The sequence below is a fragment of the Mastomys coucha genome, unplaced genomic scaffold, assembly GCF_008632895.1.
Source record: "Mastomys coucha isolate ucsf_1 unplaced genomic scaffold, UCSF_Mcou_1 pScaffold22, whole genome shotgun sequence".
Classification (NCBI taxonomy): domain Eukaryota; kingdom Metazoa; phylum Chordata; class Mammalia; order Rodentia; family Muridae; genus Mastomys; species Mastomys coucha.
This window is the reverse complement of record NW_022196905.1, coordinates 78,940,748-78,968,508: the sequence shown is the minus strand read 5'-3', so window position 1 is coordinate 78,968,508 and position 27,761 is coordinate 78,940,748. Positions and strand designations below refer to the sequence as shown.

Below are 27,761 nucleotides of genomic sequence, written 5' to 3'. Positions count from 1 at the left end.
AAGGAAGGAAGGAAGGAAGGAAGGAAGAAGGAAGGAAGGAGAAAAGGAAAGAAGGAAGGAAGGAAGGGAAGAAGGAATAAGGGAAGAAGAAAAAGAAACACAAAGGAGAAAGCCCAAACTATTTCTTTTACATTGGGAGTATGTTTTCTCTGGCTGCTTTCTCCAGGCTGGCCTATGGGCTGCGTCTTCTGTGTTCAGACTTGTCAAACTTGTTTCATTTCAACTACTTGTCATTTATTTCCGTATTCCTTCCAGGAGTAGATCTCTAAGACATGTAGGGATGTCATAAATCTGATTGGAAAGTCAAGTTCAGGTGATACCTGCGGGATCCCTTCCTCCCATTCGTGATGTATCTGCAACGGTAAGTTCAGTTTTGTTTCTTCGGGTCCCTCTCCTTTGCTGTGTCTGTCTGGGGGTGGGGGGTAGACTCCCCACGCCAAAGGATAGATAGCTGATGAGGAATCTTTAAGGAGTTGAAACTGCGTTTAAGCTTGAAGGATTTCTGGAATTTTCACAGTGGTCTGGAGTAAGAAATCTCTGTTCAAAAATCAATGTTTTGTATACAACATAGCATCAGCATTATCTCATGGTTCCAAGTTCAATAGTGGGTAATTGGGACTGCAGTGGAAAAGTCAATGCCACTTTGTCCTGCTTGATTCAGATCTGAGAGGGAAATGATCATTTGTTTGAAAGCAGTCCTCATTGCTCCAAACCAACAGGCCATTCCCTCACCTTTCCCTCCTTGTTGTGTGTTGGTTCTTGTAGAGTGAGGAAAACTAGGAAGTCATGAGATTCAGAGACATTTGACCCACTGTAGAGAATCCCACATTTCCTGAGGAGAAACTGAACTAACAAGAGATCAAGACTGGTGACAGTATGCTGACTTTCTAAAACTCCTTTTAAATAGTAAGGAAAATAAAAATATAAGATTTTTAATATGATTTGGAAGAAGGAAAAAAGTTGGTTTGATATATATGTATATATATGTGCATATGTATAAATAGTTAATATGATAATATTTCATTTTTGTTAATATTTATGATCTTTCTGAAATATTTTTACATATGATTTTTCATTTAAGAGACTAGACAGCCTTGTGAATTCAGTAAAGTGGGTATTATTAAGGCCTATGCTAAAAAAAAAAAAAAAAAGGCCTATGCTAATAAACAAATCTGAAGACACAGAAGTTAGGAGACTTCTCCAGGCTCACAGAATCACCAGATGCCAGAATTTCTTGGAGTAGTCCTAAATTATATAGTATTTTATTTATATAGTATAGTAATTTATTGTTGAATTAGCATATTCACCTTATTAACTCCCATCTCTCTAGACAGAAGGCACCATCCTGGGAAATTCAGGTGTGAGATTTTGATATTAGACAGCCTGCTAAGTCAGCAAGCATCCCTGGAAAACTTGACCCCCCCCCCAGAATATTTATATTTAATAGTAATATTTTTCTCAGTGCTTTAGAAAAAAATTGTACAGTAACCATGGCCTCTGATACTCCTTGAATGGTCAGCAGTGTGTTACCTTCACACATAGGCAACACCTCACAGGTATTTATTGAACAAATCAGAAAGCAAACAATATGAACATTTTGCGCTAATGTTTAACTTGTTTTTAAAAAAATTCATTGAATTAGAAAATTCATACCTTATGTTTATAGACAGTAAAATTATAAAGCAAAATCTTACATTTCCCATTTCTTCTATTAAAATTATCAAATTTTGTAAGTTTGGCACCAAAAGCTTTCATTTCTAGTGAATAATTATGCACATATGAATTTTTACAGTTTAAGGGAAGTAAATTATTGGAGTAATATTAATGTTCAATTGTTTCTATTTTAGACATTAGTGACATATTATTAACAAAGAATAGATATGGTAAGAAACACTAAGTAGCAGTAGCTGCTTTGAGTCAAATTCAGGAACACTAACCCAAAATGGAATATTTGCACAAAATCCTGCTAAGAGGCAGGCATAAGGATTAAGGACAAGAAGATGCCTACTCAGTGCTGTGATAGTCTATATGTCAAATCTACAATCACTCTAAAGTGCATGGCACAGCTCTGCGCACCATTTTAATTCTTACTTCTTCATGAGCAAGAACACAATGGTAAGACTTGAAAATGTAACATTTGATTCACATGCCTGTTGTTTGTGTTGTAATAAACTTGGATGTCTCCTCCATGGAGTCTGTAATTTCATCTCTGTCCTTGGGCTGGCTTTAGTGGAACAAATTGCAAATTGCAGAATTCTCTGTTTAGATTTACCCCCAAAATAGCCATGTCTCCATCATTTCAAAATCTTTATTAATAAAGGGTTTTCATTCACTTTAAAATCTTATTTCTTTAATTTATAAAAAGTGAGATATAACGCCAAGTGCATTCTTCATCTGAAATTGGGATCAAGTTCTCAGAAGCCTGTACAACTCTCTCTTCCTCTAGCTTAATAAAAAGCAAAAACTAAATTCATCTCTGGCTTATTACCTTTAACTGAAAAGGTAGTTCTGGATAAGTCTATTACAAATATTTGTGGTCTAGATTTTAAAAGTTTTTTGGATAATTGTTTCAGTTAACTTGCTAATTTGTTAAATCTACTCCCTGACACATCCTAAAACCACCTTCAGAGATAAAATTACTAACTGGTAAATTATCAATTAAATATTATATTCCCTATTTTTCCAGAAAAGTCACACACTTATTACATGCCCTCTACACCCTCAGTTAACTCATGTAATCCTTACTAGTGTGTGACTTAGCAACTCGGTTTTATAGGTGGGAAAAGTAAGCGGCCCAATATTACAAACTAATAGGAAGAAAAGGTAGGGCCTGGATGAAGGCCAAGCCAAAGATTAACTAAAAGGGTCTCCTTCTTTTCCCCTATTTAATAATTTTTAAGATCATAATATTTTGTGTTCTTTAATTCTTAAATTTTATGAAGTATTCACGGCCATCATCTCCACATATCCATCTATAGTGAATGGAGTAAAATGAATATTTGTGTCATTGAGATTTAAAAGGTGGCCTGCAAACCATTGTTTAGTTGTGACTTCATTTCCTGATTATCTGGAACATATGAAATAACATTTCTAACTAAAGAGGAAGACTTTAGTGAGGATATATATACAACTTATTCTCAAGATTGTAGAAATTTATTATCAGATTAGTACCCAATCCTACATTAAGTGGTAATCTATTTGTCCTTATAATAAGAACTATTATTTATTATATATTTACTAAATATGCATGAGTTTGAATCATAGTATTTGTTAGATTATTTATTCATTACAATCCTGGTGAAAGTAAACCTCGGTGATCATCATGTTTACATGAGAGGAAAACATTGCTGCAGATCACAGTTACTCAATTTCATGTTGTAAACCCGATACATCCATTAATACGTCTGAAAATCTAGTCCAGTGGCCAGAAATGGACCCACTAGTGGTAAGCAAACCTTGACTAGTATTCTCTCTTTGGCATCCACATTTAGTATCAAGAGGGTCTGGCTGCAGACAGGCAGGTGTTTGCAAGCTACATAGGCAAGGCCTTTCCTTCCTTTAGCTGACTTTACTAGTGAAATGATAGCACTAAGGCTTGTTCTCACCAAGCTGTGACAGCAAGCACCTGAAATCATCTACATCAGTGCTTCTCAACCTTCCTGATGCTGCGACCCTTTAGTACAACTCCACATGTCATGGTGACCTCCAACCATAAAATTATTTTCTTTACTACATTGTAACCATAAGTTTATTATTAGAAATCATAATGTACAAATCTGATAGGCAGGCTATGTCATATACAACCCCTGTGAGAGGGTCATTAGACCCTTAAAGAGGTCACAGCCCACAGGTTGAGAACCCCTGCTATATGAAAACTTTCTGTCCAGAATAGGATTCAGTTTCTGCTAGAGTCCGTCATTTGTCCACCCCAGTGCTTTCACATCCAGAGGTAAAGTTGATTATCTCCAGTTAACAGAGGGCAGGGAACTGAAGTAGACCAGATTGTGAAAGCTTCAAAACACACACAACATCACACCACACCACACCAAGCATTTCTTACCCTAAAAGCCAAGTTAATATCTCCACATAAAAATGCTTATAGAGGGCTGTTTCATGCAGACGGAGAATTCTAGAACATTTTTAAGTGTTTAATATTTGTTAACAAAATGAAATTTTGTTATATTTTTACTATTTTAAACATTTACAAAAAAAATTCAGTACTGAATTATTTTGACTCTCACGGGTCTCAAAGGTTGTGCCCCAAAACTGGGTATAGTGGCATATGCCTCTAATGTCAGAATCTAGGAGACAGAGAGCAGGAGGAATGTTTAATGTCAGCCTGGACAACACAGTGAGACTCTGTGTCAATAGTTGAGGAAAGGGTTGTAACATGCCTTGTACGAATTTAGAGTCCCTCCAGTATTTATCCTTACTCCCCCAAACTCACTATGATGTTTAAAACACTTTATTAAGCCTCAAGAAAGGTGTAGAAAACATATTCAAGTGGATAAGTAGACAGAAGTAGAATGAAAATTGACAGAGAAATTTGAAAACTAGAATATATTGTTATGGCTGGCTAACTTCTTAGGAGTAGTTTTTAGAATATATTGTATTGTACGATGCTATAACACAGTTATTTGCATAGAAAGAGCTCATTCTTATCACATGAATAACCATTCAAGTCTAAATTTCAATCTTCAATCTAATATACCCTTTACACACGTTAATAGATGAAAATAATGTGTCAAGAGTAAGTGTGCACATGCACATACGTTAACACATAGGAGGAACATTGTTACCTATCTTTTGAGGAACCTAGAATGTTGTATAATAAGCTTTGTATAAACCTATATATTTAATTCTTCATTGTCCTATTAAATCAAGATATTAAATAATATCTTGATTTCATTGTGTCACTTGTACCACAGTAGAATGTATTTTTATCATTGATTAACTTGCACTAAAAATATTCTGGGTACTTTCTGACATTTGTTTGTGTAAGCCCCTTCTTTAGGGCAAGTCCAAGATGATTAAAATTCCAAAGTGTTTCTGGTACCAAAATTCCTTAAATAAAATAAAATAAAATGCTCTTAAATAAAATGCTCTTTTTCTCAGAATGGTTGATTTCTATTGTGTTTAATCACAAGAAGAACAACAAACTGATTCACAGCAGTCATATCTGTGTGGTGTGGTGGTTTGAATAAGAATGGTCCCATAGACTCATGCATTTGAAAGGTTGGCTCACATAGAGTGATGATTTTTGGAGGTGTGGCTTTATTGGACTAAGTATGGCTTTGCTGGAGAAGTGTGTCACTGTGGAGGTGGGCTTTGGGGTCTCCTATACCCAAGTTAGATCTAGAGTGGCAATCTTCTTCCACTACCTGATGATCAGGATATAGAACTCTCAGCTCCTTCCCCAGCAGCATGTCTGCCTCTATACTGCTGGGTCCCACCATGACGATAATGGACTGAACCTCTGAAACCAGCCCCAAGTAAATGTTTTCCCTTTGTAAGAGTTACCTTGGTCATGCTGCCTCTTCACTGCAATAAAACCATAACTAAGACACCTACTGTGCTAGTCTCTTTACATGGATTAATGAATTGGTTTGTAAATAGGTATAATATTTGTTTCCACTTAAAAATATGGGACTTTTTTAAAAAAAGATTTATTTATTTTGTGTATATCAGACCCCATTACAGATGGTTGTGAGCCACCATGTGGTTTCTGGAAATTGAACTCAGGAGCCTCTGGAAGAGTCAGTGCTCTTAACTACTGAGCCATCATCTTACCAGCCTCAAGATGTCAGACTTTTGATATAGACAGGCCAAATGTTCTTTGTTCTCAACTCACAATAACATTTTACATAGTTTTCTCCTTTTTGCCTTACCCTCACTGCCATCAGCTCTGGTAGATGGAGGAGAATAAACACAGCTCTCCTGACAACTCTTTAACAATGAAGTCTCACACTAGTGGGAACACCCCACAAGCATGCCTTATGCCCCTTCTGAGAAACAGGAGGGTCCAAGAAACAGGAAGAGATGCTGCTGAAGAATAGATATGGAATTTTTCATTCGTTAGCTACCAGTGTTTAAGACCTAAATGGTGTGTGACACAGTGAGTCTACTAGTGACCAGGATATATAAAAAACTGGGGGAACATGCTCCCTGTTTTACTCTTCATTTGAAATCACCAAAAACCCAGAAAGGAAGATCCTTTCAACATTATCTAAATCATTTTTATATTCCTTCCCAAATATATTTGATCTGAGAAACCTCTCCTCTTCTTACGTCTTTGGAACATGCTTAAGAAATGTCTCAGTGCTATGCATGGCTTACTCACAACCTTCGCGATCTTGCTCTTTTAAAGAAGATATGTGTCCACATATGCTATCAAGAATTAAATTATGGGCTGTGGATATGTAAGAACACTTGATTCACAAGTATAAGGATCTAAGTAAAATTCCTCAGAACTCATGAGATAAGCTAGGTGTAGCCATGCCCTTCTGTTACCAAGCCTGGGAAGGTGCAGTGGAGACAGGAGAATGCCTGGGGGTTGCTGCCTATCTACTTTAAGGTTCAGTGAAAGATGAGTGAATGAATTAGTAGAGGACACCCAACTTTCTCCTTTGGCTTTCCATGCAGAAACATAACATGCAAGCATGCACACACTTGAATGCACACACGCAGTATACATACACACACACACACACACACACACAAAAGAATTAAAATCAGAAGGTATCAGATAGAAAAGTGTGATGATTACATTTCCTTCATATGCCTCCTCTTATCCTCCCAATCTCTCCAAATCACCACTGTCATGTTCACAAAAGGCTCTCTGAAGTTGAGGCAGGAGGGAATTGTCACTTTGTACACATACATGTAAGGCCAATAGGAAGATGAATGTGGAAAATCAAACTCAAAATCAAGACATAAGCACAACAAAGACTGATAAAGCTTTTGATCAATAAAACAGCCTCTATTTCATTTCAGAGAAGCCTCTACTTCCACATGGCTTAAATTCCACAAATTATCCATTTGTGCAATAGGAAACTTTTCTTGAAAAGTTAAAACTAATCTCGTAAAGAACAATTTTCTCTTCAAGAAGAAATATTCTGAGTTATAGAAGTCAAAGGCAGACACTTTGGATAAGACTTAGTGGGTACCATTATACAAATGAGAAGAAGGAATAGCTTCTAATATTCTATAGTTAGTAAAATAATTAAGGGCAATAATTAAATGACTATTGCAAAAATAGCTAGTGGGGAAGATTCTGAACATTTCTAACACAAAAATAAAACCTGCCTGGTTATGGATATGCAGCAACCTTGATTTGTTCACTATTCATTGCATACATATACTGAAATATTACAGCATAATCCATACATAGACAGAACTCTGTCATCAATTAGAATGAAGAATATATGTTTCTAAAAAGTCAGGTCCTAACTTCATACTTAAGATATAAGAACTGGGCAAATTGTTTCTTGGGGTAAAATACAAATCTACTGCAAGAAATTCTAGTTACAAGAATGACTATAGGTCACACAAAATAATCAGTCAACCAATAAAGTACACTTTCCAAATAATAGCTCATGTTTTTAAATGTTCTATATTAAGTGGTGATTCTTCAAAGGATGTAAGGGTTAACCAGTTGACAGTTACATTTCAAAGTCATCACAGAATGGTCCTTGCCCTTTGCATGTAGCAAGTGGCAGAGGACTTCTTATAGCAAATGCTCCAAGGAAAAGACTTAGGTTTTGTAGGATTCTTTTCCATTGAATGTTTCCAGACAAAGAAATGGTGAGTGAGGCCCATGGAAGTCAGGTGAAGGAGTTCAATTCCCTAGCATTAACATGACAGGCTGAACCACCATGTGGGTGTCAGAATTGAACCTGGCTCCACTGTGTACACAGTAAACATTCTAAGTCATCGAATCCTCTCTCCACTCCTTAGAATAAATTTGTCACCCTTATTTACTTAAATTAGTAAGACTTACAGCATGAGAAGTTGGGCAACAATCAGTAAGCATCAGATAGTGTTTACTGAAGTTTAAACAATGGTTATATGAATTTTTTATAGAAACATTACCAATGTGTAAATGGGCAGTTGTATGGCAATCACATGTATATACTTTGTGCTGGCTAGTTTGATGTCAACTAAGACAAGCTAGAATCATCAGAAAGGAAGGACCCTCAGTTGATAAAATGTCTCCCTAAGATTAGGCTATAGGCAAGACTAGAGGACATTTTATTTATTAGTGATTGATGAGCAAAACTGTACACAGCATTCCTTCATACTCTCTGCGTCAACTCCTACCTCCAGGTTCCTGTGCTGTTTAAGTGCCTGTCCTGACTTCCTTTGATGATAGACTATGATGTAGAAGTATAATCCAAACCATTTTCTTCCCAAGTTGCTTTTGTTCATTGTGTTTCATCACAGCAAGAGTAACCTTACGTAGTACAGAAGTTAGTACTAGGGTAGTGGGGTATTGATTTAATAGACCTGATCATGCTATTTTCTGGAAGATTGTGGAAGGAATTTTGAACTTTTGTCTAGAAAAGCCATGAGTGTTGATTGCTCAGTGGTCTATTCTTTAGGAGCTTGGTGAATACCTCTGTTGGAGACAGTGCAGACAATGGAGGTCTGGCTTGTGAAATTTCAGGAGGAAGCAAAGTCTCTACTGACCCTTTTATGTGAAGAATCTATGCTTCTGGTCATCTAGAGCTGAAGAGTTGGCTGCTGTGATTAACAATAGACTGGAACCACTAAAGTAAAACCTTTGCTTTGTTGGTGAAATGGATGCTGGTCAGGTGGAACTGAATGAAGAATCAGCTCATTAGGAAGGGAGCAGAATCATTGAGGTAAAATCTTTCTGGGAAGTATTTCTGAAGAAATACTTCAACACCTAAAAGCTGTGTTCCAGAAGTGGCTGAGGTTGTACCTCAAGTTTGAAGCCAAACTTGGTTGTGAAAGAGTCATCCAGATGGGATTGGTTTTGTAGGCATGATGGGGTCGTGTAAAGCAGCTGAAGCTTGGCAAGAAGCTAAGAAGGCATTGGTAAAACTGTAGCAGTTGAAGATACAGGATTAAAGGGATCATACAGAGAAGTTGAGGCTTGGTACCCATGAAGAGAGCTTAGAAAAAGTTATTGGTGTAAGTGCAGCCTAGTTGCAGCAAAGACCCTGGCATTTTGTAGATGCCATGACCATGGGATGACCACCAAGAACAGCAGCAGTAACTTAGAAGACAAGCTGTGTGTGCTGCAGAAGGTGGAGCTGGAGAAAGGACCCCAGCTGCCTGGAGAAACCAAAAGGTTATGAAAGAATCTCAAATATTGAACACTGAGTTATTTACACTATTGGAGTTTGGTTTTTCATTGTTCAAATTGTGACTCTGGCCAGGTGCTTCTTTCTTGAAGTGAAAATATATATCATATAAGATCATAAAATTGAGAGACTTAAACTTTTTTAAAGAAAGACTCTGAGGTCCTACAGCTTTGGATTTTAAAAGAGACTGATTTTTTTAATACTCAGAACTTAGTGGAGCATCATATATTTTCAGTAAACAATTGGTTTGTGAGTTGTGTTCTAAAAAGAGTGCCTAAATTATGAGTAGTAGCCAACCTGTATAATGTCAGACCTTTACTCCATGCCACCCCAAACAAGCATCTATGGATAAAGAAACAGTGTGTTTCTTTCTGTAAACTGTCTCAAATTACATAAAAAGAAAACACTTCCCAATTGGTCTACTCTCCAAATCATAGAAGGATGCTGCTTCTAAGACAGGACATCATTGCACATGCACACAAACCCTCAGCCTATCCATAGCTACAACTTTTGCATTACAAAGAGCTTCCAAATGTTAAAAAGGGGAGCAGTAGTGGGAGCTGAATGCTTTTTTAGATACAACTTTTAAAGTGTTTGAATTTGTAAGTCTGTGGGGCCCTTTAAGTTTGTAAAATGTTTCATGCTGTGAGGCCTTTATTAATTTGTGATCTTGAGAATGAACAAGAAAGGAAAGACTGTGGCTTAACTGCGATGTCTTTGTGTCAACCTGACAAGGAGTTGATTATTCTGTCTAGTTTCATGTCAACTTGACACAAGCTAGAGTAATCTAAGAGGAGGGAGCCTCAACTGAGAAAATGACTTCAGATGATCAGGCTGCTTGAGGGGCATTTTCTTAATTAGGGATTGATGGAGGAAGACTCAGTCCACTTGGGTGGTGCCGCCCCTGGGCTGGTTATCTATAAGGACATTCTATAAATAAGCAGGCTGAGCAAACCATGAGGAGCAAGCCAGTAAGCAGCACCCCCTCCATGGCCTCTGCTTCGGCTCTTGCCTCCAGGTTCTATCCTGTTTGAATTCCTGTCTGAGCTTCCTTCAGTGATGGACTGAGCTGTGAAAATGTAAGCCAAAAAGACCCTTTCACCTCCAACTTGTTTTCGGTCATGGGGTTCCATCATAGCAACAGTAACCATAAAACACATTCGTACACCAATAGCATGCACCGTTTTAGGGAGAGCGGGAAAAATAACCCGAAAGAATGAAAACTCTAGAGTCCATAGACAAAACGAAACAGGACATAAAGTTGAAGGTGGGCCAACTAGACAGACTGCAGACTGCCTGTCAGGGAAGGTCTTCCTAGGGAAAAGAAGATTCCCATGGGACATGGGACAGGAGGCTCCTCATGGTTTTGTTTTGTATTGTTTTGTTTTGCTTAAGTCATCTCTGACCCACATATGAAGAACTGCGTCCTCTAACTCGCTGTGTGTGTGTTTTTCAACCTGCAAGACTTAGAGGCAAAGTCACATTGTTGAGTTAATACCATTTTTCATGACAGCATCTTTAAAAAGAAAACAAGTCACAAACACACCCTTCTCAAAAATGACTAATGAAGGTAATGGATGTGATAAACTGAGTTTCATGGAGATTATAGGGTGTGTGTTTCAGAATAAGGATCATTTGTACTAGTTTGTTTCCCCAAAGAATGCAAAGTGCCAATTATGGCATGACCAGGGATTAGCTTTAGCTCTTGTTTTACTTTCTATTTTTGTTGTTGATTTTGTTTTGAATTTTTTATTAATTAATTTATTTTTTACACTCCATATTTTATCCCCCCTCCCATCCACCCTCCAACTGTTTCACACCCCATACCTCCTTCCTAGTCCCCTGTCTCCGCAAGGATGTCCCCAACCCCCACCCCACCTTACCTCTAAACTCCCTGGGGCTTCCAGTCTCTTGAGGGTTAGGTACATCATCTCTGAATGAACACAGACCCAACAGTCCTCTACTGTATGTGTATTGGGGGTCTCATATCAGCTGGTGTATGCTGCCTGTTTGGTGGTCCATTGTCTGAGAGATCTCCCGGGTCCAGATTAATTGAGATTGCTGGTCTTCCTACAGGGTCGCCCTTCTCCTCAGCTTCTTTCAGCCTTCCCTAATTCAACCACGGGGGTCAGCTGCTTCTGTCCATTGGTTGGGTGAGAATATCTGCATCTGACTCTTTCAGCTGCTTGCTGGGTCTATCGGAGTGCAGTCATGCTAGGTCCCTTTTTGTGAGTGTTCCATAGCCTCAGTAATAGTGTCAGGAATTGGAGCCTACTCTTGAGCTGGATTCCACTTTGGACCTGTCACTGGATATTCTTTTCCTCAGCCTCCTCTCCATTTCCATCCCTGTAATTCTCTCAGATAGGAACAATTATGGGTCAGAGTTGTGACTTTGGGATGGCATCCCTCCCCCTCATTTGATAACCTGTCTTCCTGATGGAGGTGGACTCTGTAAGTTCCCTCTCCCTACTGCTTGGCATTTCATCTAAGGTCCCTCCCTTTGAGTCCTGAGAATCTCTCACCTTCCAGGTCTCTGATGTATTCTGGAGGGTCCCCCAAACCTCCTACCTCCAGAGATTGCCTGTTTTGATTCTTTTTGCTAGCCCCCAGGGCTTCAGTCCTTTTCCCTCACCCAGTACTAGACCAGGTTCCCCTCCCCCTTTCACTTTCCCACTTTCCCTCCCAGATCCTTCCCTCTCTCCCTACTTGTGATTGCTTTCTTCTCTCTCCCAAGTGGGACTGGGGCATCCTCACTTGGACATTTCAGCTTGTTGACCTTTTTGAGTTCTGTGGACTGTATCTTGGGTATTCTGTACTCTTTTGTGTGTGTGAATATCCAGTTATTAGTGAGTACATACCATGCATGCCCTTTTGGGTCTGAATTACCTCACTCAGGGTGATATTTTTGAGTTCCATCCATTTGCCTGCAAAACTCAGGATGTCCCATTCTTAATAGCTGAATAGTAACCCATTGTGTAAATGAAGCACATTTTCTGTATCCATTCTTCTGTTGTGGGATATCTGGAAACATCGAGGTTGTTTCCAGCTTCTGGCTATCACAAATAAGGCCACTATGAGCATAACAGAACACATGCACTGTGTCATGGTGAGGTATCTTTGGGTATATTCTGAAGAGTGGTATAGCTGGGTCTTCAGGTAGATTTATTTCCAATTTTCTGAGGAAACTTCAGATTGAATTCCAAAGTGGTTGAACCAGTTTGCAATCCCACCAGCAATGGAGGAGTGTTCCTCTTTCTCTACATCCTCTCCAACATGTGTTATCACCTGAGGTTTTGATCTTAGCCATTCTGATGGGTGTAGGGTGGAATCTCAGGATTGTTTTGATTTGCATTCTCTGATCACTAAGAATTTTGAACATTTCTTTAGGTGCTTCTCAGCTATTTGAGATTCCTCAGTTGTGAATTCTCAGTTTAGTTTTATACCCCAATTTTTGATTGGGTTGTTTGATTTTTTGATGATTAACTTCTTGAGTTCTTTACATATTTTGGATATTATCCCTCTATCTGTAGGTTGCCAATTTGTCTTATTGACTATGTCCCTTGCCTTACAGAAGCTTTCCAGTTTCATCAGGTCTCATTTATCAATTTTTTGATCTTAGAGCATGAGCCATTGAAGTTCTGTTTAGGAAGTTTCCCCCTGTGCCCATGAGTTCAAGCTCTTTCCCACTTTCTCTTCTTTTAGATCTAGTGTATCTGGTTTTATGTTGGGGTCCTTGAGATCCACTTGGACTTGAGTTTTGTACAAGGTGACAAATATGGGCCTATTTTCATTCTTCTACATACAGACAGCCAGTTAGACCAGCACCATTTATTGAAGATATTTTCCTTGTTCCATTCTATATTTATGGTGTCTTTGTCAAAAATTAAGTGAGCATGAGTGTGCGGTTTTAATTCTGGGTCTTCAATTTTATTCCATTGATCAAGATGTCTGTCTCTGTACCAATACCGTGCAGGTTTTATCATTATTGCTCTGTAGTAAAGCTTGAGGTCAGAGAGTGATTGCTCCAGCTGTTCTTTTATTGTTAAGAATTGTTTTTACTATTCTGTTTTTTTTTTTTTTCCTTTCCAGATGAATTTGAGAATTGCTCTTTCCATATCCTTGAAGAATTGTGTTGGGATTTTGATGGGGATTGCATTGAATCTGTAGATTGCCTTTGTCAGGATGGCCATTTTTACTATGTTAATTTTGCCAATCAATGAGCATGGGAGATCTCTCCATTTTCTGAGATCTTCTTGGAGTTCTTTCTTGAGAGACTTGAAGTTATTGTCATACAGGTCTTTCACTTGTTTGGTTAGAGTTACCCCAAGATATTTTACATTATTTGTGGCTATTGTGAAGGGAGTTGCTTCCCTAATTTCTTTCTCATCCTATTTATCATTTGTATAAAGGAAGACTACTGATTTATTTGAGTTAACTTTATGTCCACCACTTTGCTGAAGTTGTTTATCAGCTGGAGTTCTCTGGTAGAAATTTTGGGGTTGATTATGTATACTATCATATCATCTGCAAATACTGATACCTTTATTTCTTCTTTACCAATTTGTATCCCCCTTGATATCTCTTTGTTGTCTTATTGTTCTAGCTAACACTTCGAGTACTATATTGAATAGATATGGGGAGAGTGGGCATCCTTCTCTTGTCTCTGATTTAAGTGGTATTGCTTCAAGTATGTCTCCATTTAATTTGATATTGGCTAGTTTTTGCAGTAAATTGCTTTTATTATGTTTAGGTATGGGCCTTGAATTCCTGATCTCTCTAATACTTTTAACATGAAGGGGTGTTGTTTTTTGTCAAATGCTTTTTCTGCATCTAAGGAGATGATCACGTGATTTTTTTTCTTTGAGTTTGTTTTTATAGTGGATTACATTGATGGATTTTCCTATCTTAAACCAACTTTGCATCCCTGGGATGAAGCCTACTTGATCATTGTGAATGATGGTTTTGATGTGTTCTTGGATTCAGTTTGCAAGAATTTTATTGAGTATTTTTGCACCAATATTTATAAGTGAGATTGGTCTGAAGTTCTCTTTTATGGTTGGGTCCATGTGTGGTTTAGGTATCAGAGTAATTATGGCTTCATAGAACAAGTTAGGTAGTGTTTCTTCTCTTTATATTTAATGGAATAGTTTGAGGAAAAGTGGTATCAGGTCTTCTTTGAAAGTCTGGTAGAATTCTGCACTAAATCCATCTGGCCCTAGGCTTTTTTTGGTTGGGAGGTTTTTAATGACTTCTATTTCTTTGTGCAATATGGGCCTCTTTAGGTAGTTTCCTTGTTCTTGATTTAACTTTGGTATGTGGCATCCGTCTAGAATAGCATCCATTTCATCTAGATTTTCCAGTTTCGTTGAGTATAGGATTTTATAGTAGGATCTGATAATTTTTTGAATTTCCTCTGTTTCTGTTGTTATGTCTCCCTTTTCATTTCTGATTTTGTTAATTTGGATACTACCTCCAGGCCCTTTAGTTAGTTTGTCTAGGGGTTTATCTATTTTGTTGATTCTCTCAAAGAACCAGTTGTTTTAATTTCTAAGAGTTCACTTTGTGTGTTCAAAAGAATTGCTGGAATAAAACATTCCCTGCTTTTCGCTTTATTCCAAGCCCATTGTAGAATTGTCTTCTCACAGAATGGTACCAGTCCTAAAGTTTAGTGTTCACATGCTTTCTCTAAATACACGTATTCCTTTTCCTAAAGTCATAATAATTTTATTTGTAGTGAGGTCAAATCCCTAGCTGACCCCAACATCTCCACCCTCTCTTCTACATAGTACTTCTTTAGTTACTCAATCAAAAGCCTGTCTAGACGCTGTGAGGGGGTTTACAGATATCATCATGACCCCAGAAAATTTATTTTAAAAAATGGGTTGTTATCCTTGGAGGTCTACTCAGTTGATATGGTAAGAGAAGACTAGGCTTTATTTTGATCTCAGTTTGACCTCAAGAAATTGAGCTCTAATACACTAGTGAACTTGAAAGTGGGTCACAAACCATGGAAGATGAAAGCAGCCCCAACCAGAAACTCAGTCTCGGTCATGAGACCATAAACACTAGGTGGTCAGCCCTGAAAACATCCATATAACATTATACAGGCTGAGCTTCTTATGTTTAGGCATATATCTGTATACCTGCACATATATACTTGCAATAATGATTAGGGGAAAAAGAAATTTAAAGGAAAGTGAGGAATGGTATATAGAAGGGTTTGGAGGGAGGATAGACAAATAAGAATAAAAATGAACAACTCCAACCATGTCATAGTATTTAATATACACATATATGTATATTTACATATATATGTATACATATATATGTGTGTATATATACATATATACATATACACAGAGAGAGTGAGACAGACAGACAGACAGAGAGAGAGAGACAGAGAGAAAGAAAGAGAGAGAGAGAGAGAGAGAGAGAGAGAGAGAGAGAGCATAGAAGCAAGCTGTGTCACATACAGCACTGGGTACTGCTTTGAGCTGCAAATTTTGTAGTAATTAGTTACTCAGAGACAGATGAATACACCTGTGTTTTCTTTGCCAGCACAGGCAAAGTTGGTGAGGGAAACAATGTCTAAAAAAATGGTGCTTCAATTTACAAACAGGCTAGATTCCAAACAGCTGTACTGAGTGGGTTTTTTTTATTTTGGTTCTGTTTATTTGTTTGTTTGTTTTTCTAATCTGAGTGATCTTAAGCAGATGACTGAGTCTGTACAGAATGTGAAGGTAATGGGGCGGGGGTTTTGGCTTTCTGCATTTCATGATTATATCTATAAAGCAGGTCTTATCCAGTCTTAATATTATATTAACATTATTAATAATAATATAATATTAATACTATATTAATATTATATACACATGTATGTGTGTGTATATATACACACATATATGTGTATATATATACACATATACATACATATATTACATAATATACTGGGAGGTACCCAATATTGCAACTTGATATGCCACGTTTGTTTGACATCCCTGGGATGCCCGCCCTTTTCTGAAGGGAAACAGAGAAGTGGATAGGGGATGAGGAGATGTGTATCAGGGAAAGGGACTGGGAAACTGTGGCCAGTATGCAATGTATGAGAGAAAAAATTAATTAAAAAAGAAACACTAAAGAAAGGCAGTCTTAAATGAAGTGTTTATTCATGTAGGATTAAGTAGCTTTAACTTAGGGCTTTGTAGCTTGTGTTTCTCAAAGCTGTATGGGGAATGTAGTCCCCAAAGGTTCTCTAAAACATATACATTTTGTTTTATGGGTCTGTGTGTGGGTGGTTGAATGTGAGGAACCCAGAAGTATTGGATCCCTAAGGAGCCTGAGTTACAGGTAGTTGTTTGGTGCTGCACATGGCTGCTGGGAGCTAAACTTTAGTCTTTTGCAAGAGCAGCAATCATTCTTTATTATTATTATTATTAATTTCTTTCTTTTCGTTCTTTTTCTTTTTTTACACTTCAGATTTTATTCCCCTCCTGGTCCACCCTCCAACTGTTCCACATCCCATACCTCCTCCCCACCACCCTGTCTCCAGGAAGATGTCCCCACCATCCCCATCCCCACCCCTACCAGACCTCTAAACTCTCTGGGGTCTCCAGCCTCTTGAGGGTTAGTTACATCTTCTCTGACTGAATCCAGAGGACCAAGGAGTCCTCTGCTGTATATATGTTGGGGGCCTCATATCAGCTGGTGTATGCTGACTGGTTGGTGATCCAGTGTCTGAGAGATCTGGTGTCCAAGTTAGTAGAGAACGCTGGTCTTCCTATAAGGTCACCTTCCTCTTCAACTTCTTCCAGCTTTTCCCTAATTCAGCCACAGCTGTCAGCATCTTCTGTCAATTGGTTGTGTGCAAATATCTGCATCTTACTCTTTCAGCTTCTTGTTGGGTCTTTCAGAGGGCAGTCATGATAGGTCCCTTTTTGTGATGGCTCCATAGCCTCATTAATAGTGTCAGGCCTTGGAGCCTCCCCTTGAGCTGGATCCCACTTTGGGCCTGTTGCTGGATCTTCTTTTCCTCAGGTTCTTTTCCATTTCCATCCCTGCAGTTCTTTCAGACAGGTACAATTATGGGTCAGAGTTTTGACTGTGGGATGACAACCCCATCCCTCACTCAATACCCTGTCTTTCTGCTGGAGGTGAGCTTTGAAAGTTCTTTTTCCTCACTGTAGGGCACTTCATCTAGAGTCCCCCTCCTTTGAGTCCTGAGAGTCTCTCACCTCCCAGGTCTCTGGTACATTCTGGAGGGTCCCTCCAACCTCCTACCTCCTGAGATTGCCATTTCTGTTCTTTCTGCTGGCCCTCAGAGATTCAGTTCATTACCCCCACCCAATACCAGACCATGTTCCCCTTCCCTCCATCTCCTTTCCCTCTCAGGTCTCTCCCTCCCCGCCTGTGGTTGCTTTCTTTTCCTTCTCAAGTGGGACTGAGGCATTCTCACTTGGGTGCTTCAGCTCGATATCCTTTTTGAGCTCTGTGGACTGTATCTTGGGTATTCTGTACACTTTTTTTTTTTTTTTTGGCTACTATACAGTTATTAGTGAGTACATAGCATGTATGCCCTGAGTTACCTTACTCAGGATGATATTTTCTAGTTCCATCCATTTGCCTGCAAAACTCAGGATGTCCTTCTTTTTAATACCTGAATAGTATTTCATTGTGCAAATGACCCACGTTTTCTGTATGCGTTCTTCTGTCATGGGACATCTGGGTTGTTTCCAGCTTCTGGATATCACAAATTAGGCCACTATAAACATAGTGGAACACATGCCCCTGTGGCATGGTGAGGCATCTTTTGTGTATATTCCCAAGAGTGGTATAGCTGGGTCTTCAGGTAGATCTATTTCCAATTTTCTGAGGAACTTCCAGATTGATTCCAGAGTCATCGTACCAGTTTGCAATCCCACCAACAATGGAGGAGTGTTCCTCTTTCTCCACATCTCTCCAACCATGTGTTATCACCTGAGGTTTTGATCTTAGCCATTCTGATGGGTGTAAGGTGGAATCTCAGAGTTGTTTTGATTTGCATTTCTGTGATCACTAAAGACTTTGAGCATTTCTTTTGACGCTTCTCAGCCATTTGAGATTCCTCTGTTGTGAATTCTTGGTTAATCACACAGCTGTCTTCATCCGTCCCCAAAATGCAACACTTTAAACTCTAGGTTATCATTGTCCACTTTCCCCAGATGCTCACATCTTCTCTGTGGGATTTGAAGATGCAACCCATATGACACTTTAGCAGCTTACAGTAAAGCTGAACTCACAAATCCCATTTGTGAGTCTGTGCTGCCATCTGTAAATACCTGCGTAGAAGGCACGTGATTTTTCCACAGTTTTATTCTTCTGTTTGTTCTATTCAGAGGAACTGTTGTATGAGAAAATGGATAGATTTGAAAGCTTGTTCATGTTCTTAAGTTAAACATTTCTTTCCCTTTGAACTTTGTTTTGGTGCACTAATACGATTCCATGTAGGAGAGTGAGTACTCAATTGAGACAGAATACTTTCTTCAAGCTGACCCAAATCCCCATTCTCTTGGTCAGTCATTAGGGAAACTCCCTCACAAATGAACAAATACGTTGCATGACTAAATAGATGCACACATAAACTATAAGCACATTTATAAATTCAAGTAGAACTAATTGAAAGATACTTTGCTACTGGGAATCCAACTCTGTTATATGAAGGAAATCACTTTATATTTCTGAATATAGGTGTCTTCTTTCAGAGTGTAGATAAATTGTGCTAAAGCATCTCTAAGATTTCTTTTATTCTGAATTTAAACATCAAGCCATTTAGAAAGAGAAGTGAAGTCTTTTGCCTAGAGCAACAGTTTGGTGTTGTAATCGAATGTGTTGATTGCATCAGTCAGAGAACATACAGCATGTCTTCAGACAACTCTTGTTTTTTGGTTTTTTGATTTTTCTGTTGTTGTTGTTGTTTTGTCTTGTTTTAATGAACCATTGTTCGTGTAGCCTATATTCTCTACACACAGAGTTCATTCCTCTCAGGTTTATTGAATAAATGTATTCTTTTAATATTTGTATAATTACAAAATTAATTATTATACACTGAATGTTGACTTAGAACAAAGCATTTCAATAAGTTCTGTGAAGGAAATTTGAAGAATGTCTCTTATTGCTGAGGAAATATTGTTATCAATATATAAAGATGAAATGACAAACTAACAAAACAAGTAAACAAGCCACTATTATGGGAAATTGTTGAAATGGATCAGTAGCATTATAGGGACTGAACCAGACTCCTCATCAGCTTTCAGTAGAAAAGATGACCTAAACTATGACATCCCATTGAGGAGTACCAGTTGACTCTGTATAGTGAGCACTCACACACCACTTAATACAATACAGTGAACACAGTTGCTCACAAAAAGTTAATAGAAGAAAGCCAGAGTTTTTTTTTTTTATCCAAAACTGCAAAAATTTTCACTACCGATAGTTTAATAAAATACAAAGCACACATTAGCACATATAAAGTATTTCTGACAATGAATTGAACCAAAACCTAATTAAGGTTTTTGATGTAAATTCTAGTTAAAAGAAAATTTAGAAAAGCAAGTTGGCTGTCACCACAAAGAAGCATCAGACAAGAACAGAAGTTGAAACTATCTAAAAACTGTTGGTTTGATTTTCTCAACAATGCAGTGACATTCAAACTTCAAAGGAAGCATGGTTGTTTTTGACTAAAAGAAACTTATAAGCCATAATTATCAAGTACTCTGCATTGACCTGCATAAAACGGGATTGTATCCTGGCCAGTGTAAAACAACTATAAAGGCTATGAAGTCAAAAAACAATTTGAAGGTAGACTGGCCATTAGAAGATATTAGAGAGTTATTAGTTTTAGGAGAGATAATGATGATCTTGTGATATTGAAAACAACCTCTTCATAGCAATGATTTCATGAAAGACCATATATTATTAATTAAGGTACATTCTTAATGCAGAGGTAAAAATGAGTTTTTATGACAACAAAAATGTCATTGATAAAATTATAAAAAATATATTTATTTAGGCTTTTCTGATTTTTCCATGTTTAAAATTTCACATTAGTTTAAAAAAGGTGAATAAACAAGTGTACCTTAAGTGTATTAGTTTGCAAGCCTTAGATAGACTGGTAAGACACGAGAGAGTACTGGAAAGAGAGGAATGGACTTTCGCAAGCCTCTGCTGATAGTTGACATCACAAGGCTGCCACCAAATGTCACTGGAAGTAGAAACCAGGGGCAGGAACATAATTCCCAGGTCTAGTCTTTTCAATATCTTCTCACAGGACCAAAATGACTTTAACCAAAATCAAAATAATGTCCTCATGGTGTTAAAGGAAGCTTATAGCAATGTGGATGTATCCAAGCACAACTAGAAAACCTGCAATAACCCCCAAGAGAGAGTAACCATGGTGTTCCTTTATGCAGAGTGGCAGGATATGGCATCCACACCAGAGATCTGAAGCCATGGATGACCGCCCTTCTCACTGTTCTCTCCCTGTTGATGGTGGTAGTGACCATTGGACTTCTGGCTCACTTCCTCGTTTTTGGTAAGGGACAGTTGGGTCTCTCACTTTCGCACATAGCACAGTGTAAATGAGATTCATACTTTTACCTGGGACTGTTCCCACTCAGAATATTTTAGAGCTTATTCTGTTATCTCATCACAAATAAGTATTGCGCCACTCTTAAGTACAAGTATTTTTCTGGGTGCTTTTGATACAGTTGATGTAGCATTCAGCAAGGTATAAAAGCTTCTCACTTGCTGAGGTACAGTGTTTTTTAGAATCTAAATATAATATTAAAAACATTCATTGTCATTTGACTGACATCAGTCAGACTTAGCAAGTCTAACCACTAGCCGCACATCAAGATGAAAAAACTATAATGAAGTTGCTATCAAAATTGGTTCTTTTTAAAACATTTTTATTAGATGTTTTCTTTATTAAAATTGCAACTTTTATCCTCTCTGAAACCCCCCTATCCTATCCCCCCTCTCCCTGCTCACTAATCCACATGCTGGCATTCCCCTACACTAGGGCATCAAGTCTTCACAAGACCAAGGGCCTCTCCTCTCATTGATGTCCCACAAGGCCATCCTCTGCTACATATGTGGCTGGAGCTATGGGTCCCTCCATGTGTACTCTTTGGTTGGTGGTTTAGACCCTGAGAGTACTGATTGGTACATATTTTTGTTCCTCCTATGGGGCTGCAACCCCTTCAGCTCCTTGGGTTCTTTCTCTAGCTCCTCCATTGGGGATTTTGTACTGACTCCAATGGATGGCTGTGAGCATCCACTTCTGTATTAGTCAGGCACCGACAGAGCTTCTCAGGAGACAGCTATATCAGGCTCCTGTCAGTAAGCACTTGTTGGCATCCACAATAGTATCTGGGTTGGTCAACTGTATATTGGATGGATCCCTAGGTGAGACAGTCACTGGATGGCCTTTCCTTCAGTTTCTGCTTCAAACTTTGTCTCTGTATTTCGTACCATGGGTATTTTGATCCCCCTTGTGAGAAGGACTGAAGTATCCACACTTTGGTCTTCCTTCTTCTTGAGCTTCATGTGGTGAGTGAATTGTACCTTGGGTATTCCAAATTTCTGGGCTATTATCCACTTATCAGTGAGTGCGTGCCACATGTGTTCTTTTGTAATTGGGTAACCTCACTCAGGATGATATTTTCTAGCTCCATCCATTTGCCTAAGAATTTTATGAATTCATTGTTTTTAATAGGTGAATAGTACTCCATTGTGTAAATGTACCACCTTTTCTGTAACCATTCCTCTGTTGAAGGACATCTGGGTTCTTTCCAGCTTCTGGCTATTATAAATAAGGCTGCTTTGAATATAGTGGAGCATGTGTCCTTATTAAATGTTGGAACATCTTCTGGGTATATGCCTAGAAGTGGTATAGCTGGGCCCTCAGGTAATACTATGTTCAACTTTCTGATGAACTACCAAACTGATTTCCAGAGTGGTTGTACCAGCTTGCAATCCCACTAGCAATGGAAAGGTGTTCCTCTTTCTCCACAACCTCACCAGCATCTGCTGTCACCTGAGTTTTTTTATCTTAGTCATTCTGACTAGTGTGAGGTAGAATCTCAGGGTTGTTTCAATTTGCATTTCCCTGATAATTAAAGATTTTGAACATTTCTTTAGGTGGTTCTCAGCCATTAGGTATTTTTCAGTTGAGAATTTTTTGTTTAGCTCTGTACCCCATTTGTTAATAGGGTGATTTGATTTTCTGGAGTCTAACTTTTTGAGTTCTTTGTATATATTAGATATTAGCCCTTTAGAGTTGGTAAAGATCTTTTCCCAATTTGTTGGTTGCTGTTTTGTCCTATTGACAGTGTCCTTTGCCTTACAGAAGCTTTGCAATTTTATTAGGCTCCATTTGTCAATTCTTGATCCTACAGCACAAGCTATTGGTGTTCTGTTCAGGAAATTTTTCCCTGTTCCCATGTGCTCCAGATTCTTCTCCATTTTCTTTTCTATTAGCTTCAATGTATCTGGTTTGACGTGGAGGTCCTTGATCCATTTGGACTTGAGCTTTGTACAAGGATATGAGAATGGATGAATTTGCATTCCTATACATGCTAACCTCAAGTTGAACCAGCATCATTTTTTGAAAATGCTGTCTTTTTTCCACTGGATGGTCTTGGCTCCTTTGTCAAAGATCAAGTGGTCATAGGTTTGTGGGTTCATTTCTGGGTCTTCAATTCTATTTCATTCATCTTTCTGCCTGTCACTGCACCAATACCATGCAGCTTTTATCATGATTGCTCTGTAGTACAACTTGAGGTCAGGGATGGAGTTTCCCAAAATTGGATCTTTAATTTGCCATTTTTCTCTGCCCAGTAGAATTTCTAGGGCAACTCCCCTAACAGCAACACATATCTAATAAAACAATGAATTTTAAAATCACATATAAGTTATGACTTAATATTATCTCTTACTCTTAGAAAAATTGATCTTCTAAAAGAGTATTTAAAGATTTTGCGTTTTTGTCTAATATATTTATATTAACACAAATAATGCTCTCTCTGTTTTATATCATTCTTTCCTAAGTATAAATCATTTACATTTTTTGACAAATCTCTACAATGAAACACTCAAGTGATGTATGTGTGCTATAAGAATAAGAAGCTCAAGGTAATCACCTGTATGGTTTTATATGATGTCATCTTTTTCTCATTGATTTATCATTTAATATAAATGCTAACATAAAGCAGATAAAGAACTTGAGACACTTTTGTATATTTACAATCCAAAAGGTAGATCACCTCCTTCTATTTTTTTAAAAAATTGATCCTTTTATCTGCAACTTACAAGAGCCTTAAACCCTAACTAGGAGCAAGAAGAGGCTGACTCTCTTTCCAGGGTAATAAAGGAAATAGGAGTTTAACAAAATGTGCCATTTTTTTAATTAGACGTTTTCTTTATTTACAATATCTCCTTTCCCAGATTCCCCTCTAAAATAAAATAAAATAAAATAAAACAAAAAAACCAAAACAAACCCCTGTTCCCTCCCCCTCCCCCTGCTCACCACCCAACTCCTTCCTGCTTACTGGCCCTGGCATTCCCCTACACTGGGGCATAGAATCTTCACAGGGCCAAGGACCTCTCCTCCCACTGATGACCAACTTGGCCATCCTCTGCTATACATATGCTGCTGGAGCCATAAGTCCCACCATGTGTACTTTTTGGTTGGTGGTTTAGTCCCTGGGAGCTCTGAGGGTACTAGTTAGTTCATATTGTTGTTCATCCGAAGGGGCTGCAAACCCTTCAGCTCCTTGGGTCCTTTCTCTAGCTCCTTCATTGGGGACCCTGTACTCAGTACAATGGATGGCTGTGAGCCTCTACTTCTGTATTAGTCAGGTACTGTCAGAGCCTCTCAGGAGACAGCTATATCAGCTCCTGTCATCCAGCACTTGCTGGCATCCACAATAGTTTCTAGATTTGGTGACTGAATATGGGAAAGATTCCCAGGTGGAGCAGACTCTGAATTGTCCTTCCTTTAGTCTCTGCTCCATAGTTAGACTCTACAACTCCTTCCATGGGTATTTTGTTCCCCCTTTTAAGAAGGAACAAAGTATCCACACTTTACTCTTCCTTCTTCTTGAGTTTCTTATGGTTTGTGGTTTGTACTTTGTGTATTCCAATCTTCAAGGCTAATATCCACTTACCAGAGAGTGCATACCATGTGTGTTCTTTTGTGATTGGGTTACCTCACTCAGGATGATATTCTCCAGATCCATCCATTTCCCTAAGAATTTCATAAATTCATTGTTTTTAATAGCTGAGTAGTACTCCATTGTGTAAATGTACCACGTTTTCTGTATCCATTCCTCTGTTGAGGGACATCTGGGTTGTTTCCAGGTTCTGGCTATTATAAATAAGGCTGTATGAACATAGTGGAGCATGTGTCCTTATTTCATGTTGGAGCATCTTCTCAATATATGCGCTTAGCTGGGTCCTCTGGTAGTACTATGTCCAATTTCCAGAGGAACCACCAAACTGATTTGTAGAGTGGTTGTACCAGCTTGCAGTCCCACCAGCAATGAAGGAGTATTCCTCTTTCTCTACAGCTTCGCCAGCATCTGCTGTCACCTGAGTTTTTTATCCTAGCCATTCTGACTGGTGTGAGGTGGAATCTCAGGGTTGTTTCAATTTGCATTTCCCGGATGTTGAACATTTCTTTAGGTGCTTCTCAGCCATTCGGTATTCATCAGTTGAGAATTCTTTCTTAGCTCTGTACCCCATTTTTTATTAAATATTTTCTTTATTTACATGTCATATGATTTCTCCTTTCCCAGTTTCCCCTCCAACAAACAAACAAACAAACAAACAAAAAAACCAAGAACAAATCCCTGTTGCCTCCCTCCTCCCCATGCTTACCACCTCACCCTTTCCTGCTTATTGGCCCTGGCATTCCCCTACACTGGGGCACAGAACCTTCATAGGGCCAAGGGCCTCTCCTCCCATTGATGATCGACTTTGCAATCCTCTACTATACACATGCTGCCAGAACAATCAGTTCTACCATGTGTAGTCCTTGGTTGGTGGTTGAGTCCCTGCGAGCTCTGAGGGTGCTAGTTAGTTCATATTATTGTTCGTCCTAAGGGGCTGCAAACCTTTCAAGTCCTTTGGTCCTTTCTCTAACTCCTTCACTGGGGACCCTGTACTCAGTTCAATGGATGGCTGTGAGCCTCTACATCTGTGTTAGTCAGGTACTGTCAGAGCCTCTCAGGAGATAGCTATATTAGGCTGGCTTGTCCTTCCTTCAGACTCTGCTCCATAGTCTCTGCAACTCCTTCCATTGTACCCTGTTTTAATAGGGTTATTTGTTTCTCTGGAGTCTAACTTCTTGAATTCTTTGTATATATTGAATATTAGCCTTCTATCAGATATAGGATTGGTAATGATTTTTTCACAATTTGTGGGTTGCTGTTTTGTCCTATTGAGAGTGTCTTTTGCCTTATAGAAGCTTTGCAATTTTATGAGGTTCCATTTGTCAATTCTTGATCTTAGAGCATAAGCTACTGGTGTTCTGTTCAGGAAATTTTCCCCTGTGCCTATGTGCTTGAGGCTCTTCCCCACTTTCTTTTCTATTAGTTTCAGTGTATCTGGTTTTAAGTGGAAAACCTTGATCCACTTGGACTTGAGCTTTGTACAAGGAGATAGGAATGGATCAATTTGCATTCTTCTACATGCTAACTGCCAGTTGAGCCAGCACCATCTGCTGTCTTTTTCCACTGAATGGTTTTAGCTCCTTTGTCAAAGATCAAGTGGCCATAGGTTTGTGGGACCATTTCTGGGTCTTCAGTTCTATTCCATTGATCTATTTGCCTGTCACAGTACCAATACAGTTTTTATCACAATTGCTTTACAGTATAGCTTAAGGTCTGGGATGTTAATTCCACCCGAGGCTCTTTTATTGTTGAGAATAGTTTCGGCTATCCTGGGTTTTTGTTATTCCAAATGAATTTGCAAATTGCTCTTTTTAAGTCTGTGAAGAATTGAGTTGGAATTTTGATGGGGATTGCATTGAATTTGTAGATTGCTTTTGACAAGATGGCCTTTTTTAATCTATTAATCCTATCAATCCACGAACATGGGAGATCTTTCCATCTTCTGAGATCTTCTTCAATTTCCTTCTTCAGAGACTTGAAGTTTTTGTCAAATAGATCTTTTACTTGCTTAGTTAGAGTCACACTAAGGAAGGAATTTTATATTATTTGTGACTATTGTGAAGGGTGTTGTTTCCCTAATTTCTTTCTCCGCCTGTTTATCCTTTGTGTATAGGAAGGCCACAGATTTGCTTGAGTTAATTTTATATCCAGCTACTTTGCTGAAGTTGTTTTTTCAGGTTTAGGAGCTCTGTGGTAGAATTTTTGGGGTCACTTAAGTATATTATTATATCATCAGGAAATAGTGATAATTTGATTTCTTCCTTTCCAATTCATATCCCTTTGAACTCCTTTTGTTGTCTAATTGCTCTGGCTAGGACTTCAAGTACAATATTGAATAGGTAAAGTGAGAGTGGGCAGCCTTGTCTAGTCCCTGATTTTAGTAGGATTGCTTCAAGTTTCTCTCCATTTAGTTTGATGTTGGCTACTGGTTTGCTGTATATTGCTTCTACTATGGTTAAGTATGGGTCTTCAATTCCTGAGCTTTCCAAGACTTTTATCATGAAGGGATGTTCAATTTTGTCAAATGCTTTCTCAGCATCTTTTCTTTGTGTTTGTTTATATAGTGAATTACGTTGATGGATTTCTGAATATTGAACCATCCCTACATCCCTGGGATGAAGCCTATTTGATCATGATGGATGATCATTTTGATGTGTTCTTGGATTTGGTTTGCAAGAATTTTATTGATTATTTTGTGCATCAATATTTATAAGGGGAATTGTTCTGAAGTTTTCTTTCTTTGTTATGTCTTTGTGTGATTTAGTTATAGAAGTAATTGTGGCTTCATTGAATGGGGGTAGAGAACCTTCTGTTTCTATTTTGTGGAATAGTTTGAGGAGTATTGGTATTAAGTCTTCTTTGAAGGTCTGATAAAACTCTGCATTAAACCCATCTGGTCTTGGGCTTTTTTTGGTTGGGAGACTATCAATGACTGTTTCTATTTCATGAGCAGGTATGGGACTGTTTAGATCATTGATCTGATCTTTATTTAACTTTGGTACCTGGTATCTGTCTAGAAAATTGTTCATTTCATCCAGTTTTCCAGTTTTGTTGAGTATAGGCTTTTGTAGTAGGATCTCATGATTTTTTGGATTTTCTCAGTGTCTGTTGTTATGTCTCCCTTTTCATTTCTGATCTTGTTAACTCGGATAAAGTCTCTGTGCCCTCTAGTTAGTCTGGCTAAGGGTTTATCAATTTTGTTGATTTTCTCAAAGAACCAGCT

The 27,761-nt window shown here is 38.4% G+C and overlaps 1 protein-coding gene across 3 annotated transcripts in view; it reads left to right on the top strand.

Moving 5' to 3' along the window:
• Nucleotides 1–264: 264 nt before the first annotated feature.
• The window catches only part of LOC116070571 (transmembrane protease serine 11A), a 64,874-nt gene continuing 37,377 nt past the window's right edge, over nucleotides 265–27,761 (top strand). For 2 of the 3 annotated variants that reach the window (XM_031342004.1, XM_031342003.1), the window contains exons 1-2: nucleotides 265–361; nucleotides 20,774–20,895. In XM_031342004.1, coding sequence (XP_031197864.1) covers nucleotides 348–361; nucleotides 20,774–20,895 — 136 coding nt within the window. In that variant the 5' untranslated portion in view covers nucleotides 265–347. Of the gene's footprint in view, nucleotides 362–10,641; nucleotides 10,900–20,773; nucleotides 20,896–27,761 lie in introns of those variants that run through there. The other variant, XM_031342005.1, reaches the window with a different exon arrangement.